Source organism: Paramisgurnus dabryanus, chromosome 24 (assembly GCF_030506205.2).
Source record: "Paramisgurnus dabryanus chromosome 24, PD_genome_1.1, whole genome shotgun sequence".
NCBI classification, from domain to species: Eukaryota; Metazoa; Chordata; class Actinopteri; order Cypriniformes; family Cobitidae; genus Paramisgurnus; species Paramisgurnus dabryanus.
The window spans coordinates 23,326,469-23,348,529 of NC_133360.1; the positions used below are offsets into that span (position 1 = coordinate 23,326,469).

The 22,061-nt window shown below is 36.5% G+C and overlaps 2 protein-coding genes across 11 annotated transcripts in view; both read left to right on the plus strand.

The window, feature by feature from the left end:
• ptprc (protein tyrosine phosphatase receptor type C) overlaps positions 1 to 22,061 on the plus strand; it is a 58,165-nt gene that overhangs the window by 16,644 nt on the left and 19,460 nt on the right. For 6 of the 10 annotated variants that reach the window (XM_065259523.2, XM_065259524.1, XM_065259525.2 and 3 more), the window contains 14 exons: positions 1,137 to 1,331; positions 1,838 to 1,930; positions 3,088 to 3,168; positions 3,272 to 3,328; positions 15,590 to 15,670; positions 16,500 to 16,556; positions 17,733 to 17,909; positions 18,028 to 18,048; positions 18,362 to 18,589; positions 19,008 to 19,187; positions 20,554 to 20,658; positions 20,960 to 21,091; positions 21,473 to 21,613; positions 21,746 to 21,913. In XM_065259523.2, coding sequence (XP_065115595.1) covers positions 1,137 to 1,331; positions 1,838 to 1,930; positions 3,088 to 3,168; positions 3,272 to 3,328; positions 15,590 to 15,670; positions 16,500 to 16,556; positions 17,733 to 17,909; positions 18,028 to 18,048; positions 18,362 to 18,589; positions 19,008 to 19,187; positions 20,554 to 20,658; positions 20,960 to 21,091; positions 21,473 to 21,613; positions 21,746 to 21,913 — 1,716 coding nt within the window. The remainder of the gene's footprint in view (positions 1 to 1,136; positions 1,332 to 1,837; positions 1,931 to 3,087; positions 3,169 to 3,271; positions 3,329 to 15,589; positions 15,671 to 16,499; positions 16,557 to 17,732; positions 17,910 to 18,027; positions 18,049 to 18,361; positions 18,590 to 19,007; positions 19,188 to 20,553; positions 20,659 to 20,959; positions 21,092 to 21,472; positions 21,614 to 21,745; positions 21,914 to 22,061) is intronic. The other 4 variants (XM_065259527.1, XM_065259530.2, XM_065259531.1 and 1 more) reach the window with 4 other exon arrangements.
• LOC135740950 (uncharacterized) lies at positions 5,818 to 15,568 on the plus strand. The gene is made up of 9 exons (XM_065259533.1): positions 5,818 to 6,147; positions 6,616 to 6,729; positions 7,353 to 7,532; positions 7,880 to 7,993; positions 8,199 to 8,885; positions 9,272 to 9,367; positions 11,839 to 12,036; positions 12,192 to 12,287; positions 12,621 to 15,568. The coding sequence occupies exons 1-9, from the start codon at positions 6,036 to 6,038 to the stop codon at positions 13,088 to 13,090; spliced, it is 2,067 nt and encodes a 688-aa protein (XP_065115605.1). The 5' UTR covers positions 5,818 to 6,035; the 3' UTR covers positions 13,091 to 15,568.

Here is a 22,061-nt window from a genome sequence, read left to right on the forward strand (position 1 = left end):
AAGAAAGACGACACATTAGAATATGATTGTGGTTCAGGATATAAACCTAGGAAAAATTTTCTTGATTTTAGTGTTTAAGAAAAAAGTTCAAGATTATTTTGCTTGTTTTATACACAAAATCACTTAAATTTTATATTTTTTATATTTTTGTTCTTTTTATATTTGATATTTTAGAGTAGTAGATTATTTTTGGTCTTTTTTAAATTTGATATTTTAGAGAAGTGGCCCATCAGTGTGAACTCCTCCCATCCGTCGCCTGATTGCTTTTTTTACAAGGACTTTGCGACTTTTGACTTTCACAATATATATCGTTCAGCTCTTTTTTTTTTAAATGCACACTTACATTCACAATGAGAAATGTCTGCACACTGGACTGATGGGAGCTCATCAATTATCCACTCTGAAGCTGAGATCATTCACCAACATACTAGAATGACATGTCACGTGCTTCTTTATAGTCTTATCATAAACAAAAATGCAAAAAGTGGTTTCTGGAGAGAGAAATAATAGATTATAAGCAAACTTCAGACGCTGCAGAGAGATAAACTACCAAGTGCAGGACCTCACTTTACGTGTCTTTCTGGGATATTTACAGTATCTGTGTAAAAAAAAAAAAAAATTTCCATCAAATCACTGGCAGTGATTAAAAATCTGATTTTCAGTGAACTAAAAATCTAATTATCCTGGGCAAATCCCGGACGCATTTCCTGTGTGTTTTCCGTAATGTCTGTGTGAAAAGGGCTATGATGTGTGCCATTTGGGACAGGGCCATTGTCTGAGATGATGAAGCTACCATGGCTTCTGTTGGTTCCAACTCACAATCTCACCACTAGATGCTGCTAACAACCCACACTGCACCTTTAAATATTCACAGTATCAAGGGGTCTTCCCTTGTCATAAAGTATAAACAAAGATCCCTCGAAATTCAATATTATTGAAAACTTTAATGTGGCTTCAAACAGTTCTCATTAAATTGACCCAAATCCAGATTATTTTACAATCTACAATACTTTTACAGCACAAATGCATTAACAATTGTCTCATTTATGTAAGTTTTTGATACTTAAATGAAACATACATTACAGTACATAAACAAAGTGCATTTGCATTCAACTTGTTTTATAATTTCTGTTAAGTGTTACCTACACAAAGTACAGAGAAAACCACCGACTTACTTACAAGCACCACCCTCAAATCTCCCACCTCCACCATCTCCATCATAACCTCACCTGCATCCACCAGCACCATCATCACCAAACCTTCCATCTCCAACATAGTCTCAACCACACCCACCACAGTCTCACCCACATCCAGCAAAAGCACCACCATGGGTAACATCTCAGCTTCAAGTCTGAAATACACCTTATTTATTTCTCTTTTTGTTACTTAAATGAAACAAGTGTAACATTCTTTTCAACATAATCTGGCCAATACTAAGTGTTTTAGGCTTTGTTTCGGTCAGTAGAAATTGCTCACCAGTGTTACCCTTTAGAAAAACTTCTGTTGGTTGTTAAATTTTATCCTCTAACATTGGTCCAATTTAAGATGTAATAGATGGCTGTGGCATCTTGTGATATCTTTTCCAAATAATTTCTGCTTTCTGTCTGTCACACATTTAAATGCTACTCTATAAACATCAGGATGTTCTTGAATCATATGCAGTTACTCAAGTTTTTCAAACTTCTAAGCAAGATTGAAGGAAAACGTCCTCATTAGTATTTAGAGCCATAACTTTCCACCAAAACAAATCTAAAATTCTTCAAAAAAAGAAAAATGTGCCTTTAATGATAAGATAAACACTTTATTTGATCATATAACCATTATTATTTAACTGTAGGGTCCGGTTTTGTAAGTACAGGCTCGACTCCGGCAAACCAAACAACCTCACCCACACTCACCCCCACGCATCAACACACCAACGGATCTTCAGGTAACAGCGTCATACTTATATAGGCATGAATGATCGTAAGTTTTTTTATTTTGTCCATTGTTTGTTTTGTGTAATAATAATGGCTTAATAATAATAAAGAATCTTTTCTTTTCCAAGTTAGGCCTTAATTTTGTTGCACCTCTACAGTTACATTAACTCTTTCACCGCCAGCGTTTTTAAAAAAAAGTTGCCAGTCAGCGCCAGCGTTTTTCATGATTTTCACCAAAGTTTAATGCCTTCCAGAAAATGTTCTTCTTAAAATATATAAACAAACAATATACCAAATGAAAGAACAGACCCTCTGCTTTCAAACAAACAAAAAAAAACGTTTCATCCTACCTTCAGTGGTTCTTTTGCAATCAGCTTTTGAATATGGGTAGGTTTTTGCAAAAACACCACATTTTGAGCAAAAAGCAGAGATAATTCAATTTTTATGACGGACTTTTCATAGAGTTCCCATTCAGAGCGATCTTTAAAACAGACACGGACATGCAGCAGCTTGCCATAGGGCAATACTTCCGGTTTTAAAAAGTTGCGGACAAGTATGCCACCTGGTGGATAATAGCGGTATTGCGGAAAGACGGAAAATCTCGTCATTGGCGGGGAAGCGTTTTCTCTTAATTGACGAGATATCTCGTCAATGGCGGGGAAAGAGTTAAAACATGAGGAGCAATATCAGATCATTTAATAACATACTTTACAGTACATAAAAAGACTGCATTCAGCTAGTTTTAATGTGTGAAATAAAAGAAGTCAGGCCGCACTCCATGAAATCCTGAACATGTTTTTTCTTACTTAATATTTTTAAATATCCTTCTTAGAAAAATGTTTAATTGAGTTTTCATTTCAAGTTGACTTTGGTGCCTTGTTGTTTATAATGATCATGCTTTTCCTGGGAACAGATAACCTCATACATTACTGCTGTAAAAACAAAATAATACTCAAGATAGTGTTCATCATGTTTTAGTGAAGTAGTGAATGATTTGTGGATATATATTATATAGTTTGTTTTAATCACAGCCAGCAACCAAATTGAGCAGTGAGCACACTGCAGCAGACAACTCAACAACAATCTGATCTTCAGACAAGTCAAACTGTACTCTAATGATAAAATAAACATTTTATTTGTTCACATAACCATTATCATGTACCAATAGGGGCTATCACTGAAAATGATAAGACAACTCCAAAAAATGTATCAGGCTTACCCACACTCACCACCTCACATCAACCTTCAGGTAACAGCAAACATCCTACAGATAACAGTGCCATATTTGTGTATTAGAGAGTTATATTAAATGTTTACAATATAAATTGGTCATCAGTGATCTTTTATTATAGAGGAAGGCCTCTCACTCTCACGCACTCCTTCACAGACCTCAATAACAGAAAAGACAGGTAATGCTCCTTCCTTTACAAAACATCTTTTGACCACTTAATATTACTACAGTACATTTCAGTGTCAAGTGTTTTACTGTACATTTCAACATTTTAGTGTCATTTCTGTACTTTTAGTATTTCTATGCATGTACAAGTATTCATAACAATTGTGAAAATGACCAAGATGGGATTGTGCTAAAGCATTATCACCTGTGATCACCTGCGGCTGTACAGCTGAATCACAACCAGACTAAAACATATTTATATTATATAAGAAAATCAAACATGAGATCTTTTTTGTCTCATATATTCAAAAATTTTAAAGAAGAACAAACGTAAAAGTCTTATAAAAAAAAAACTCAAAAAGAGTTTCAGAAGAGATCTCAACAATGTCACAAACTGAACTCAGATTTCAGTCTGCAATTAAAAGTTTATATTATTAAAGATTTTAATATGAACTCAAACATTTTTATTAAATTGAACCAAATCCAGATATTTTACTTATACAAACTTCTTTCATTTTATAGCTCTGTACTCTTGATTAGTTTTAACATTCGTCTCCTTTGCTTGTACTTTTAATTTTCCAAAGCAATTTTAGGAGAAACATCTGAGACTTACAGTAAGTCAATACTTAAATGAAAAACAAGGCCTAATGATCTTTTACAGAAAATTTTGGTTATTATGTTTATTTCTGTTCTCATTTATTTCTGTTTTTAAACATGTAACATTCGTTTCCATATAATCTGACCAAAACTAAGGCTGCGTCCAAATACCCACACTTGTGGTCTTGGCAAAGTGCAGTGCCCTTAACCCACACTAAACCCACACTCGAAAACAGCTTCAGATAGTTAATTGTTAGTTAATAAATGAATATTACATAATTTGGTTGTACTGGGAAAAGTGTTGCACATTTCATTGGTGCAAACTGCATTGTTATGCATTTTGTAAAACATCTGCAACTGCTTTTATCACATAATAAGAAAAAAACATTAGGGACTACTAAATAAACAATACACTTTAAAAAAGCTATATGCACAAAATGAAGAGTTTTTTACAAGTGCAAAGATTTCTGCTTTTGAAATTTTCAGATAAGTGTAGATAATAATTTTTAAGGTCAACAAATGATCATTTTAGAGTGATTATGTGTACAATTTATTTAGAAAACAAAATTTATATATATTAAAAATAACTAATAAACAAATAGGTTTTGGTGCAAATTGCTGCCATCGGGATTGACATTTTTACACTTATTTAGTGTGCCACATGGGCTGAATAATACCCCATACATGCTTGGGATTTTTTCGCCCACTACAACACTTAACACTTGTTAGTACATAAACAGAGTGCATTTGCATTTAGCTTGTTTATCATTTCTGTCAACTATCACCTACACAAGGTACAGAGAAAACCACTGACTTACTTGCCAGCACCATCCTCAAATCTTCCAACTTCACCATCTCCAACACGGACTCACACGCATCCATCAGCACCATCACCATCAAACCTTCCAACTCCACCATGTACAACACAACCTCACACGCATCCAACAGCACCATCACCACCAAACCTTCCAACACCATCATCTCCAACACAACCTCGCATCCATCCAACAGCACCATCACCACAAAACCTTCCAACACCATCATCTCCAACACAACCTCGCATCCATCCAACAGCACCATCACCACCAAACCTTCCAACACAACCTTGCATCCATCCATCAGCACCATCACCACCACCACCAAACCTTCCAGCTCCACCATCTACAACACAACCTCAAACGCATCCATCAGCAACATCAGCACCAAACCTTCCACCTCTAAAATCTTCAGCTTAGTCTCAACCGCACCCAACACCACACACTCCACCTCCACCACAGTCTTACCCATAACCAGCACAAGCGTCACCATGGGTAACATCTCAGCTTCAGGTCTGAAATACACCTTATTTATTTCTATTTTTATAATATAATTATTTTCCACAAAATCTGGTTAATGCTAAGTGTTTTAGAGTTTGTATCAATGGGTAGAAATGTCTCGCCAGTGTTACCATTAACAAAAACATCTGTTGGCTGTTAAATATCCTCTTAAATTGGTCCAATATAAGATGTAATAGATGGGTGTGGCATCTTGTGATATCTTTTCTAAATAATTTCTTCACTCTTGAATCAACTTTTTAAAACTTCTGAGCAAGATTGAAGGAAAACTTCATCATTACTATTTGGAGCCATAGCTTTGTGTCCAAAACAAATACAATATTCCTTAAAGAAGAAAAATGTGCTTTAATTATAAGATAAACATTTTATTTGATAATTTAACTATAATTATTTAACTGTAGGGTCTGGTTCTGTAAGTAAAGGCTCGACTCAGGCAAACAAAACAATCTCACCCTCACTCACCACCACGCATCAACACACCAGCGGATCTCCTTCAGATAAAGGGATAAATGATCGTAAGCTTTTTTATTTTGTCCAATGTTTGTTTGTTTGTTTTGTGTAATAATAATGGCAGAGTTTTTCTTTTCCAAGTTAGGCCTTAATGTTCTTGCCCCTCTACAGTTGTACATTAAAACATGAGGAGCAATATCAGATCATTTAATAACATACTTTACAGTACATAAGTTTGCATTCAGCTTGTATTATTTCTGTCAACTATCACCTACACAAGGTAGAGAAAAACCCACAGACTCATTTGCAAGCACCACCCTCAAATCTTCTGCCTCCAACATGACCTCACACGCATCCATCACCACCAAACCTTCCACCTCGAGCTTAGTGTCAACCACACACAACACCACACACTCCACCATACCTACAACCAGCACAAGCACCACCATGGGTAACATCTCAGCTTCAAGTCTGAAATACACCTTATTTATTTCTGTTTTTTATTAATTATTTTCAACATAATCTGGCCAATACTAAGTGTTTTAGACTTTGTTTTGGTGGGCAGAAATGGCTCGCCAGTGTTCCCCTTTAGAAAAACTTGTGTTGGCTGTTGAATATCCTCTAACATTGGTTCAATATAAGATGTAATAGATAGGTGTGGCATCTTGTGATATCTTTTCTAAATAATTTCTTCACTCAGTCTGTCACACATTTAAATGCTTCTCTATAAACCTCAGGATTTTCTTGAATCAACTTTTTCAAACTTCTGAGCAAGATTGAAGGAAAACTTCATCATTACTATTTGGAGCCATATCTTTGTGTCCAAAACAAATACAATATTCCTTAAAGAAGAAAAATGTGCTTTAATTATAAGATAAACATTTTATTTGATCATATAACCAGAATTATTTAACTGTAGGGTCTGGTTCTGTAAGTAAAGGCTCGACTCAGGCAAACAAAACAATCTCACCCTCACTCACCACCAAGCATCAACACACCAGCGGATCTCCTTCAGATAAAGGGATAAATGATCGTAAGCTTTTAATTTTGTCCATTGTTTGTTTTTTGTAATAATGGAGTTTTTATTTTCCAAGTTAGGTCTTAATATTCTTGCACCTCTACGGTTGTACATTAAAACATAAAGAGCAATATCAGATCATTTAATAACATTCTTTACAGTAGGGGTGGGCGATATGACCAAAATCTTCATGTTTATAAGGATACGTGCAAAGACGTGACTTTTGACGGATATATGTATTAAAGGCCAATAAAGCACGAAAAATGCTCACAAGCTTAATGAGCAACAGTTGCGCGCTCTTCACAGACAGAAAGAGCAGCGGTTGAGTGACTTGCGCGCTCCGCACACACAGAAAGAGCACACGCATATAGATCTGTTGTTTGTGTTTAAATGGCTTAAAATAACTTGTTTTAAAACTGCGGTGCTTAAATACGTGTACAAATGTTACATTTCCGTGACAACGCGCACAAGAGCGCGACGTGGGTGCGCAACCTCGATAGATGATAGTCCAAAATCTCTACCGGTTGACAAATTTCTACTGGTTAATCACGTCTACCGGTTTATCGCCAACCCCTACTTTACAGTACATAAATTTGCATTCAGCTTGTATTAATTCTGTCAACTATCACCTACACAAGGTAGAGAAAAACCCACAGACTTACTTGCAAGCACCACCCTCAAATCTTCTGCCTCCACCATCTCCAACACAACCTTACACACATCCATCACCACCAAACCTTCCACCTCGAGCTTGGTCCCAACCACACCCAACACCACACACTCCACCATACCTACAACCAGCACAAGCACCACCACGGGTAACATCTCAGCTTTAAGTCTGAAATACAATTTATTTATTTGTTTTTTAAATTCTTTTCAACATAATCTGGCCAATACTAAGTGTTTTAGACTTTGTTTTGGTGGGTAGAAATGGCTCGCCAATGTTACCCTTTAGAAAAACTTGTGTTGGCTGTTGAATATCCTCTAACATTGGTCTAAGATAAGATATATATTTAAAATCTATAAACATCTGGATGTTCTTGAATCATATGCAGTTACTCAACTTTTTCAAACTTCAGAGCAAGATTGAAGGAAAATGTCACCATTAGTATTTGGAGCCATAACTTTGTGTCCAAAACAAATACAATATTCAATTTAACTGTAGGGTCCAGTTCTGTAAGTAAAGGCTCGACTCAGGCAAACAAAACAATCTCACCCTCACTCACCACCAAGCATCAACACACCAGCGGATCTCCTTCAGATAAAGAGATAAATGATCGTAAGCTTTTAATTTTGTCCATTGTTTGTTTTGTGTAATATTAATGGCAGAGTTTTTTCCAAGTAAGTCCTTTAATGTTGTTGCACCTCTACAGTTGTAAATTTAAAACACGAGGAGCAATATCAGATCAGTTAATAACATACTTTACAGTACATAATTTTGCATTCAGCTTGTTTATCATTTCTGTCACTATCACCTACACAAGGTAGAGAAAAACCCACAGACTTACTTGCAAGCACCACCCTCAAATCTTCCACCTCCATCATCTCCAACACAACCTTACACGCATCCATCACCGCCAAACCTTCCATCTCCACCTTCTACAACACAACCTCAGACACATCCATCAGCACCATCACCACCAAATCTTCCAACTCCACCATCTACAACACAACCTTACACGCATCCATCACCACCAAACCTTCCATATCCACCTTCTACAACACAACCTCACATGCATCCATTAGCACCATCACCACCAAACCTTCCAACTCCACCATCTACAACACAACCTTACACGCATCCATCACCACCAAACCTTCCATCTCCACCTTCTACAACACAACCGCACACGCATCCATCAGCACCATCACCACCAAACCTTCCAACTCCACCATCTACAACACAACCTTACACACATCCATCACCACCAAACCTTCCATCTCCACCTTCTACAACACAACCTCACACGCATCCATCAGCACCAAACCTTCCATCTCCACCATCTCCAACACAAGCTCAAACGCATCCATCAGCAACATCACCACCAAACTTTCCACCTTTAAAATCTCCAGCTTAGTCTCAGCTGCACCCAACATCACACACTCCACCACCACCACAGTCTTACCCACAACCAGCACAAACATCACCACGGGTAACATCTCAGCTTCAGGTCTGAAATACACCTTATTAATTTCTGTTTTTTTATTCTTTTCCACAAAATCTGGCCAAAACCTAGTGTTTTAGACTTTGTTTTAATGGGTAGAAATGGCTTGCCAGTGTTACCCTTTAGAAAAACTTCTGTTGGCTGTTGAATATCCTTTAACATTGGTCCAATATGAGATGTAATAGATGGCTATGGCATCTTGTGTTATCTTTTCTAAATAATTTCTTCACACATTTAAATGCTACTCTAAAAACATCAAAGTGTTCTTGAATCAACTTTTTCAAACTTCTGAGCAAGAAGGAAAACATCACCATTAGTATTTAGAGCAATAGCTTTGTGTTCAAAACAAATCTGATATGAGATAACAATTTTATTTGATCATTTAACTGTAGGGTCCGGTTCTGTAACTAAAGACTCGACTCAGGCAAACAAAACAATCTCACCCTCACTCACCACCAAGCATCAACACACCAGTATATCTGCTTCAGGTAACAGCGTCATACTTATATACAGTGAGGAAAATAAGTATTTGAACACCCTGCTATTTTTCAAGTTCTCCCACTTAGAAATCATGGATGGGTCTGAAATTGTTTTCGTAGGTGCATGTCCACTGTGAGAGACATAGTCTAAAAAAAATCCAGAATTCACAATGTATGATTTTTGTAACTTTTTATTTGTATGATACAGCTGCAAATAAGTATTTGAACACCTGAGTCAATGTTAATATTTGGTACAGTAGCCTTTGTTTCCAATTTCAGAGGTCAAACATTTCCTGTAGTTTTTCACCAGGTTTGCACACACTGCAGGAGGGATTTTGGCCCACTCCTCCACACAGATCTTCTCTAGATCAGTCAGGTTTCTGGCCTGTCGCTGAGAAACACAGAGTTTGAGCTCCCTTCAAAGATTCTCTATTGGGTTTAGGTCTGGAGACTGGCTAGGCTTCTTACAGAGCCACTCCTTGGTTATCCTGGCTGTGTGCTTCGGCTCATTGTCATGTTGGAAGACCCAGCCTCGACCCATCTTTAATGTTCTAACTGAGGAAAGGAGGTTGTTCCCCAAAATCTTGCAATACATGGCCCCGGTCATCCTCTCCTTAATACAGTGCAGTCACCCTGTCCCATGTGCAGAAAAACACCCCCAAATCATGATGCTACCACCCTCATGCTTCACAGTAGGGATGGTGTTCTTGGGATGGTATTCATAATTCTTCTTCCTCCAAACACGTTTAGTGGAATTATGACCAAAAAGTTATTCTTGGGATGGTACTCATCATTCTTCTTCCTCCAAACACATTTAGTGGAATTATGACCAAAAAGTTCTATGACTTTCTCCCAAGACTAATCTGGATCATCCAAATGGTCATTGGCAAACTTAAGACGGGCCTGCACATGTGCTGGTTTAAGCAGGGGAACCTCTGCTGTGCCATGCATGATTTCAAACCATGACGTCTTAGTTTATTACCAAAAGTAACCTTGGAAAGGGTGGTCCCAGCTCTTTTCAGGTTATTGACCAGCTCCTCCCTTGTAGTTCTGGGCTGATTTCTCACCTTTCTTATGCTGAGTTTACACCAACCGCGTTTCAGGCGTCAAAATCGCGTCTACCACGCGTGGTTTGCCGCTTGAACAATTTGGATGCATTCGCGCGTGTAGAGCAGAGTAGACGCGCGGAAAAAGCAAGCATTTGATAGGCGTCAGAGGCAAACTCCGCTTCTTGTGGGAGGGGCAAGTGCTATGCGGTTGTCTGTTTGCAAGATGACTGATGTTGATTGTGCATTTATCGAGAGAGTTACCGGTTTGTATTTGGTAACCTTACTATAGGGGGAAAATAAACGACGCGGGTCGATAAACGTCACTTGACTCAAACGTGAAGTGTGTATTACAACTTACCAGGTTGCCCAATGTCCTGACTGACACTCTTCCAAGCGAAGTCCTTTTTATTCCTGTCTCCTCTATAGAAATAAGAACTTGTGTCATAGAGCTCCGGGTAACTGCTTACAGACAATATCAAGCGTTGGTTGAATGAGTGACTCCGGGCGGGGCTGCCACCACAGCAGCAAGCAGGCTCCTGATTGGTCAACGCGGCGCGAAATTCCGCCAAAGTTCAAATTGTTCAGCTCGGGCATCAGCCGCAAATTTGTCGGAACCGCAAAATGCACAAAAAGCACCATTCGCGTGTACCGCGCACAATGCTTAATTCGTACCAAAGAGGCGGAAACGTGTCTTCCGCGCTGAATGCCTCTTCCGCGCCGCGGGACCTCCTGACGCTCGTCAACGCGTCTTCACATTGACTTAACATTGAAATCACTCGCGCTTCAAGGCACTTCCGTGGTTGGTGTAAATGCAGCATTAGGATCATTGAGACCCCACGAGGTGAGATCTTGCATGGAGCCCCAGTCCGAGGGAGACTGACAGTCATGTTTAGCTTGACCTCACGACCTCAAACAGATGCATCTAATTTAGGATAATAAATGGAGTGGAGGTGGACATTTTAAAGGCAGACTAACATGTCTTTGAGGGTCAGAATTCTAGCTGATAGACAGGTGTTCAAATACTTATTTGCAGCAGTATCATACAAATAAATAGTTAAAAAATCATGCATTGTGATTTCTGGATTGTTTTTTTAAGATTATGTCTCTCACAGTGGACATGCACCTACGTTGACAATTTCAGACCCCTCCATGATTTCTAAGTGGGAGAACTTGCAAAATAGCAGGGTGTTCAAATACTTATTTTCCTCACTGTAGGCATAAATGATCATAATTTTTTTATTTTGTCGTTTGTTTGTTTGTTTGTTTGTTTTGTGTAATAATAATGGCAGAGTCTTTACTTTTCCAAGCTAGGCCTTAATGTTCTTGCACCTCTACATTAAAATACACGGAGCAATATCAAAACATACTTTACAGTACATACATTTGCATTCATCTTGTTTTATCATTTGTGTTAAATTTCACCTAAACAAGGTACAGAAAACAACACTGACTTACTTGCAAGCACCATCCTCAAATCTTCCACCTCCATCATCTCCAACACAACCTCACCTGCATCCATCAGCACCATCACCACCAAACCTTCCATCTCTAAAATCTCCAGCTTAGTCTCAACCACACCCAACACCACACACTCCACCATACTCACAACCAGCACAGGCACCACTATGGGTAACATCTCAACTTCAAGTCTAAAAAAAGTCACCATTAGTATTTGTAGCCATAGCTTTGTGTCCAAAACTAATATGATCAATACGAAAGAAAGAAAATGAAGATATAAGATAAACATGTTATTTAAGAATTTAACCATAGTTATTTAACTATAGGGTCCGGTTCTGTAAATAAAGGCTCGATTCAGGCAAACAAAACAATCTCACCCTCACTCACCCCCAAGCATCAACAAACCAGTGAATCTGCTTCAGGTATAGGCAAAAATGATCGTAAACCTTTTTATTTTATTCATTGTTTGTTTGTGTTGCATAATAATAATGGCAGAGTCTTTTCCAATTAAGGCCTTAAAGGAGTAGTCCACTTTAGAGATGGGGTCCATTGACTTTTTATAGTAGGAAAAAAAATACTATGGTAAGTCAATGGGCCCCATCTATAAAGTGGACTACTCCTTTAATGTTCTTGCCCCTCTACAGTTGTACATTAAAACACGAGGAGCAATATCAAATCATATAATAACAAACTTTACAGTACATAAATTTGCATTCAGCTTGTTTATCATTTCTGTCAACTATCACCTACACAAGGTACAGAGAAAACCACTGACTTACTTGCAAGCACCATCCTTAAATCTTCCACCTCCGCCATCTCCAACACAACCTCACCCACATTTAAAGGCAACATCACCACCAAATCTTCCAACTCCACCATCTCCAACACAACCTCACACTCATCCATCAGCAACATCAGCACCAAACCTTTCAACTCCACCATCTCCAACACAACCTCACCCACATTTAAAGGCAACATCACCACCAAATCTTCCACCTCCATCATCTCCAACACAAGCTCAAACGCATCCATCAGCACCATCACCACCAAACCACTCTCCACCTCTAAAATCTCCAGCTTAGTCTCAGCCACACCCAACATCACACACTCCACCACCACCACAGTCTTACACACAACCAGCACAAACATCACCATGGGTAACATCTCAGCTTCAGGTCTGAAATACACCTTATTTATTTCTGTTTTTTTATTCTTCTCAACATAATCTGGTCAAGACTAAGTGTTTTAGACTTTGTTTTAGTGGGTTGAAATGGCTCGCCAGTCTTACGCTTTAGAAAAACTTCTGTTGGCTGTTGAATATCCTCTAACATTGGTCCAATATAAGATGTAATAACCGTGTTTCCATCACCATGATTTTATGCGCAGTTTGAAGTATCGCATCAAAAACGAGTGATGGAAATGCCAAATTTTGAACAATTAATTCGCAAAAGTTTTTACGCTCGCTTGAGGTGGTTTTTGATTTTTACAAAAAAAAAAAAAAAGAGTAAATGCGAGTAGATATTGGGAGATGGAATCATATTATCATAAAATATTATCATATTTTGGATCATATTATCATAATTATTTAACTGTAGGGTCCGGTTCTGTAAGTACAGACTTGAATCAGGCAAACAAAATAATCTCACCCTCACTCACCACCAAGCATCAACACACCAACGGATCTGCTTCAGGTAACAGTGTCATACTGTTATAGCCATAAATTATTGTAAGTTTTTTTTTGTTTTTTGTAATAATAATGGCAGAGCCTTTTCTTTTCCAATCTAGGCCTCAATGTTCTTGCAACTCTTCAGCTGTACATTAAAACATGAAATGACTTGACTTGATTGACAACTGACATGAAATCCTGAACATGTTTTTTCTTACTTAATATTTTAAATATGCTTCTTAGAAATATGTTAAATTAAGTTAAAATGTAAAATGAGTTTTCATTTCAAGTTAGGGCTGGGCGATTTATCGAAATTGAACCGCAATCGCGATGTGAAACGTTGCGATTAGCAAATCGCGAAATGATGCAATATAATGCGATTTGAGAAATATGCATAAAGGCTTTGTGACAGTCTAACCAATTGAGCGAGCGCAAGTATGGCCATGCTTTCTCCGTGAGATGCACGTCAACCAAAACAGCGCCTGGTTCCACATTGCAAGACTTCGTGCAAGCGTCTCACACAACAGACAAGGTGTTTAAACTTGACGCATGCACGCTGCTCAACAATGCAAGCCTGTCTCCTTATTTAAAACAAACTAAAATACCATTTAACTGGGTTGCTAATGTCACTTGAATGAAATGACATGACATGAACGCATTTGCATTTTCTACTCATTTTAAAAATCCCAAATGTAGCTATTTAATATTTTGATAATTATGAAGTTGAATTACAGTTCTTTGTTTACAAAAAACAAACATGCATACATATCCTTCCAGTAAAACTCAAAATAACTTTTTGTTAAAGTTGCAGCTATAATGAACCCACTTATTTAAATACTGTTACAGTGTTAGTCCAAGCTAAAGACCATTTTACATTTCATACAATAAAGCAGTATTAATTATATTCTTAATTTCTTTTTTTTGTTTTCTTATTTTCATAAAAAATATTTTTAAAAACCCCATAAGAAATACATATAAATCACCAGATCCATAAGCAGTATCAGTGAGATCTAACCATCTAAAGAGGCAGACAGTGTTGGTTGTAACTAGTTACTAAGTAATTAGTTACTGTAATTTTAATACTTTTTCCTTGAAGTAAAGTAAGGCATTACTCTTATTTTTCTTGTAATCTAATTACAGTTACTTCTGATGTAACTAAATGCTATGTATGGACTGTAAAAAATTATGCATAATACAATACAATAGCGGATTTAACATGGTTTTAGTTTACAATTCTCACTATTAACTGGTTGATTATTAGCATTAATTATAATTAGATGTTGGCTGTTTATTAAAACCTAATAACACATATTAATGCCTGATTCTGCAAAACCTTATTCTACATCCTTAACCCTCACCATTTCTACCAATACTTAAATTTAACAACTTCTTTAGTATTAATAAGCAGTAGTTGGAGTATATTGAGGCAAAAGTAGTTAATAGTTAGTTAATAGAGAGAATTGGACCCTAAAGTGGGACCTTGTATCATGTACTAAATAGGATTTAGAAAGTAATTAGTAATAAGTAATTAAATATTTTATGGAGAGAGTAATTTGTAAAGTTACTACATGATTAGTAGTAACTTGCGCAGGCATTGATTGAAGATGTAATTAGTAACTAGTAATTAATTACTTTTTTTGAGTAACTTACTCAACACTGGAGGCAGATGCACTGCTACAAAATTCAATCGCAAATCGAATCGCAATTCCTGGTAGAAAAACCGCAATGAGATATTTCCCTAAATCGCACAGCCCTATTTCAAGTTGACTCTGGTGGCGTGTTGTTTTATGAATGACCAAGTTTTTCCTGGGAACAGTTAGCCTCATTTGTTACTCCTGTAAGCACAAAATAATGCTCAAGATGGTGTTCATTGAACATCATGTTTGTTTTTTATTAATAAGTAGTGAATGATTTGTGGATATATAATTTAAACCAAATTAAGAAGTGAGCACAGTGCACCAGACAACAAAAATCTGATCTTAAGAAAAACCTAAATATACTCTAATGATAAAATAAACATTTTTATTTGTTCACATAACCATCAACATGAACCAATAGAGACTAACTCTGAAAAAGTAAAGACGACTCCGGTAAATGTATCAGGCTTACCCACACTCACCACCTCACCTAAAACTCCAGGTAACAGCAAACATCCTACAGGTAAAAGTGTCATATGTGTGCAGAGGTGGAAAGTAACGAATTACATTTACTCACGTTACTGTAATTGAGTAGTTTTTTTGTGTACTTTTACTTTTTTGAGTAGTTTTTAAAATCTGTACTTTTACTTTTACTTAAGTATGTTTTGTTTAAAGTATTGTACTTCGCTACATTTTAAATCATATCCGTTACGGAGTAAATTTTTTTTATACCGTAAAAGCAACTTAAGGTTATAAAGACGCGCAACGGATGTTAATGGGCGGGGCCGGGGGAACGCGCAAAAAGAACCATGGAGACGTACGAGACAGGCGCGCGCTAATTCAGACCCGCCTGCAGTTCAAATCTTATGATATAAACCCCTGGTCATATTTAAGCGACAACTTTCCACTGACGCGAAGCGAGTGTTTCATTCCTATGAAAGGTAGGATTCATGCTTTGGGTTCGAAATTGCCGACCGCTCATTTGCACGACGCGTTTTTAATACCATGCGCATTATCTTCCGAGGTCTAGCAGCTTCGCGTCAAGTCAAACACAACTTAAGAACGTCCTCGACAATGCGCAGGTCATTAGACATTGCAGAGAGAGAGGTTTTGTAAACTTAAGTAAAAGTAACGTTACTTTAATAATATTTTACTTAAGTAAAAGATTATTAAAGTAACTTTACTTTTACTTAAGTAAAATATTATTAAAGTAACTTTACTTTTACTTGAGTACAATATTTTATTACTTTTTCCACCTCTGTATGTGTGTATCAGAGAGTTATATTAAATGTTCACAATATCAAATGGTCATCAGTGATCTTTTATTATAGTCGAAGTCCCCTCACCCCCACACATTCCTTCACTGACCTCAAAACCAAAAGAGACAGGTAATGTAAAACTTCTTTTGACCACTTAATATTACTACGGTACATTTCAGTGTAAAGTGTTTTACTGTAAATTTCAACATTTGTTGTTTCTGTACTCCTAATATTCCTATGCATGTACAAGTAGTCATAAAAATGGTAAAAATAAGTAAGATGGCATTGTAATAAAGCATTATCACATATCAACTGTGATCACCTGCGGCTCTATCCTAATGTTAATTACAGCCAGACGAATACATTAAAACAAAAATCATAGATGAGATTTCTTTAATATTGCTCTTATATATCAATGAGATTGAAGGGACACTCCACTTGGAAATCTGCTAATTTTCCAGCTCCCCTAGAGTTAAACATTTGATCTTTACCATTTTCGCTTAGCTCTAGCCAAATCCAAAGAATCTGATTAGTCCATTTGCATCGTGCCAAAAAAACCCAAAGAGTTTCGATTTTAATTTTCTGTCGGCCTTAGTACATGATGTAACTATAGAAAAGTCAAGTTTTAAATGGGAATATCGAAACTCTTTGGTTATTTTTTAGTATAATGCTAATGGTCTAATCAGATTCAATGGATTATGCTAAGCTATGCTAAAAGTGGCCCCCGTAATCGGCTGACTGGATTCCAAAACAGTAAAAATCAAATGTTTCACTCTAGGTGAGCTGGAAAATGAGCAAATTTTTCAAAAAAGTGGAGTGAATCTGCTCCAGGTAACATTGTCGTGTTGCTATACTGTAGGCATTAAAGATCAATTTTTTATTTTTTCATTGTTTTCATAATAATAATGACAGAGCTTTTTGTTTTTCAAGCTATGCCCTAATGTTTTTGCACCTCTACAGTTGTACATTAAAACATGATGAGCAATATTATTTAGGCATGATTTTACAGACCAGGCTTAGCTAAAGCCAGGACAAGGCCTTAGTTAAATTAAAATGTTTAATTTTAATAAACATGCCTTAGAAAAAGATGTTACTGCTATGTATCTTGAGACAAATCAATGGCAGTGGATTATTTTAGTATCTGTCAGTTGTCAGAGACAACTCAAACTGTGACATAGTCTAAGACTAGCCTTAAGCCTTGTCTGTAAAACCAGGGGTTAATAACATACTTTGCAGTACATAAATAGAGTGCATTTGGAGAACTCAATTTGTTTAATCATTTCTGTCAACTATCACTTACACAAGGTACAAACAAAACCACCACCTTACCTCCAAGCACCACCCTCAAACCTACCACCTTCAACAACACAGCCTTACCTGCATCCATCACCATCAAACCTCCCCCCTCTGAAACCTCCAGCTCTGCCTCACCCACACCCACCACCACAAACTCCACCACAACCAGCACAAGCATCAATACGGGTAACATCTCAGCTTCAAGTCTGACATACTCTGCATATTTACCTTTCTGTACAAATGTTCTTTATTGTATCGAAACCACATGACTTGTGATTAACTTGTAAACTTGTTCTTTTCTCAGGTACCACTCTACAACCTGGATGTGAGTATCCTTTTATTTTATATGATTTGTTTAAGTTAACTTACATTGTGATGTTTAGAACATAAAGTTGTAAACAAATGTTGGGAAGGAGCATGTTCACTTAATCTGATAATATATACTGTAAACCACAGAGCGACTCCACCTTATAAATAGTCATTGCTACATTTAGGTGGATAGAGGTTAGGTTGAGTCTGTCGGTTATGGACAGAGCCAAATCTGTTTTATTTGGAATCAAGGATTTTATTTAGATTTGTTTTTAATGCCATATTCTGCTATGTAAGTATTCATTAATGTTTGTTTGTCTCACATACAGGTGATATTAAGATTATGGTGACTAATAATACTGCAGAGGTGACAATTATCAATGGCAACCCAAATGAAACATACACTGTCATAATAAAGGAAACTTCTAATGGGAATTTTATACATCAAGAAATCAAAGGCCAAAAAAGCCCAATGGTTCCGCTAAAACCATGCACTAAATACACAGCTGAAGTACGTCACTGTAAAGCCCCCGAAAAAAAGACTTTTAGCACAAAAGGTAAGTGATTTCATTGAACTAAATGAACTTAAGGTTAAATTTGTTAACATTAGTAAATACTTCAACAGCATTTATTAATCTTAAAATACATTTTAACATACCAATTCACTGTCAAATGTATTGTTACATAACTTGTTATTAGTAAATGTATTACAGAGGAATATATATTAAAAATAAACAATAGTATTTTTATAAATTAAAATTAAATTAGATTACATTAATAAATGCTGTAAAATGTTAGTTTATGATATCTAATACATTAACTAATGTCAATGATTTTAATCTTATTTTAAACTGTTATGAGAAATGTAATGTTTCAAGATAATTTGAACATTTGTCAACCTCTGAATAAAGAGTTTTGTATAAATATTGTTGTGTATGTAAGTGTGTTTAACTTGTCTCTGATTCTTTCATACAGATACGATACCACCTGTCTCTACTGTAAACGACTGGAATGATACACATGTGTGCTTTAAAGTTGAAGTGTGGAATTTTACAAAGTGTGTTGATATAAATAATACGGCAGGATGCTCAAATGTGTCAATAGTCGAAAACCTTGGCGCATGTAAACAGAAAATATTTGTCCATATGCCCCCAGGTTTGTATTTAATCAAATTAAAAGATGTTACTTTTGCCATATTAAAGCAACCCTTGTTTTATTTTTATGATTCCTCAAACATAAACATCCACAGAATACATAGAAAGATGTTTTCTAGGCCCAGTAAATAATATTTATAATATTATTACTTTACTGTCTTGGACATTGATGCTAGTTTATTTTTCAGCAAGCCCTTAAATATATGTAAATTCTATAAATCTAGTTTCTCACTGCTGATATATATTTAGTAATTCGTAAATCGTATGCCTTTACTTAGCTTTCTTGATCTTCTGAGCAAGAATAAAGGAGAACCTTACAATGAGCAGAGGCATGGCCTTTACTGTCCATCTAACACAAATCTATGATCAAACATATTTTAATATGTATATAATTAAAGGAAAACACCACAGTTTTTCAATATTTTATTATGTTTTTACCTCAACTTAGATGAATTAATACATACCTATCTTTTTTCAAAGCATGCACGTAATCTTTGTACAGCGCGCCGTGAATGTATTAGCATTTAGCCTAGCCCCATTCATTCCTTAGGGTCCAAACAGGGATGAATTTAGAAGCCACCAAACACTTCCATGTTTTCCCTATTTAAAGACTGTTATATGAGTAGATACATGAGTAAGTATGGTGGCACAAAATAAAACGTGATTTTTTTAAGCTTATTAAAAAGGAGAACTATATTGTATGGCGGAAGAGCACTTAGTTTGCAGCACTTCGACCTCTGGCGCGGTAACATCCTCACTCCTGACCACTCTCCCCTCTCGCTTAAACTTCCTAAGTCGGGAGTGATGATGTTACCGCACCAGAGGTCAAAGTGCTGATCTTTGAAAGGATTACGTCTGACTAGAGCTGGACCGGCACATCACATGCAAATTATAAACTTTTCCTATTTAAATGTGCATATAATCCGCGAACCGCGGGTCGGATCACGGATCAACTGCAATCCGTCACAGTACTACCCAAAGCATTAGATAAATGACACAGCAGCGGCCGGTGCAGTCGACATGTTTGTTCGCTGTCCTCTAATGTGTGGTCGTGTGGATGGAGCAGATACGTAGTACGTCACGTGTTATGTTTTGGTCAAGTTATAGGTAACGGAGAGAGGGGAATAATAGCGAGCTTATTAAACGTTTTCCTAAAAATAAACATTGTTCACGAGTTCCGCAGCTCAAGTCCGAGTCGAGTCTGAAGTCTTTGAGGACGAGTCTCAAGTCAAGTCTGAAGTCACTGTGTGTGTGCGACTTATGTCACACTCTAGTCCGAGTCTCAAACTCGAGTCCTCATCTCTGGTTGGATGTAATGTAGAAAACTGTTTCTTGTATTTTTATCAAATTAATGTTATTTTTTTCAGGTAAACCTAAAATAAACTTCACGGAAAAAATCCCCACTCAGTTCGAGTGGAGTAATAAACCAAGTGAATGTAATGGCCCCTTAAAAATCCATTGCACCAGAGAGGGTAAGTTTTGTGTTCACACTGACAAACGGCAAAAGCCGTTAAACATCACATGCATCATAAATGAGACCATGATATTTAACGGATGCTTGACGGCATGTATTTTACATTTATCAAATACTTTCGCTTCAAATCTCCTTAAGAAATACAGAATTCAAAAGGTCATTTAAAAATACTGTTTGTTAGCAGAATCCATTAAGAGTTTGATAAAAAATGCTCATTTACAAGAAAACATGCCAGACAACTCAGAGCACTTTATATTTACCTTGATGATTAAACAGATGACGTTTTTTTTCTTTTTCAGCTTGGAACCTTACTTTTCAGTTAAATAAAAATGTGTCATTTTTGCCTACAAAAGACTATACCTGCATTGGAGAATACACTCATAAACATAAAACCACCAAGGGTGAACCTTGCCCAGTTAACATAAAATGTGGTAAGTTTCTTATTTTAAAATAAGCAGGATCCTAATTTCTCTCCATCTTATGTTTAACAAAAAATACATGTAGACTGGGAGGGGGTGTACCAGGTTGCCTTTCTGTGTGGAGTTTGCATTCTGTGCATTTGGAGTTCTTTGCGAAGTTTGCAAAATGAAATGGCATTAAAATAATTTGATAGCTAAAGCCACTTTGCTAGATATTTCATTGACCATGGTAATGACATTTACAGTTTACATTTAAAAAGTGGCTTTATAAGTGTCCAAACATTTATATACTTCTTCAGACCACTCTATGTTGTATTGAATCATAAAAAACAGTAATTGTCTATGAACAATTAATCTGTTAGTCTTGATTGTGACTCAACTTTTCTCTTGCAGATTGGCCAAAAAAGGCAGTATTTCAAAACATTACAGAGAACGGCTTTAATATATCGTCGGATTCATCCCTTATGGATAAATGCCCAGGCATTAAACTGCAAGGTTATTCAGCCAAATGCAACAACACCGAAAACAGCATTAGTAAGTTCTCGTCTGCAGTTTTGTTAGTTAAGCATTACCTGTTGCATATTCATATACAGTACTCTGTTCACTTTTATTCTGTTAGTAGTGGTGGATGTATAATGTCTTATAAAGGTTTGTTTTATTCTATAGATTGTCAACAAGATAAGGAAAATGGCACAGTTTGTCATTTTAACAATTTAAAGCCATATAAGTATTATACATGTGACATTAAAGCCATGGTCACCACCATCGCCAGTAATGACACTGACAACGTCAAACTTTCCATCTCTAGTGGTACCGAACAAACAGATTCTGCCAGTAAGCGTGATTCATATTTTTTTTATTGTACAAATACATGTATTTAAGCTCCAGCAGAAAGCTGTCATGTTAAAAGAAACTTGCTGTTATTAAGGAATTATACAGTACATTTTCTTCCATCTTGGAGTAACCAAAATATAGCTTAAAA

Bases quoted from the DNA above. Each gene is read 5' to 3' on its own strand.
- LOC135740950 (XM_065259533.1), top strand. From the start codon at position 6,036: ATGACCTCACACGCATCCATCACCACCAAACCTTCCACCTCGAGCTTA. The intron at 7,994-8,198 runs GTAAGCTTTTAA...CACCTACACAAG, and splicing joins AGATAAAGAGATAAATGATC to GTAGAGAAAAACCCACAGAC. The intron at 12,288-12,620 runs GTATAGGCAAAA...CACCTACACAAG, and splicing joins AACCAGTGAATCTGCTTCAG to GTACAGAGAAAACCACTGAC.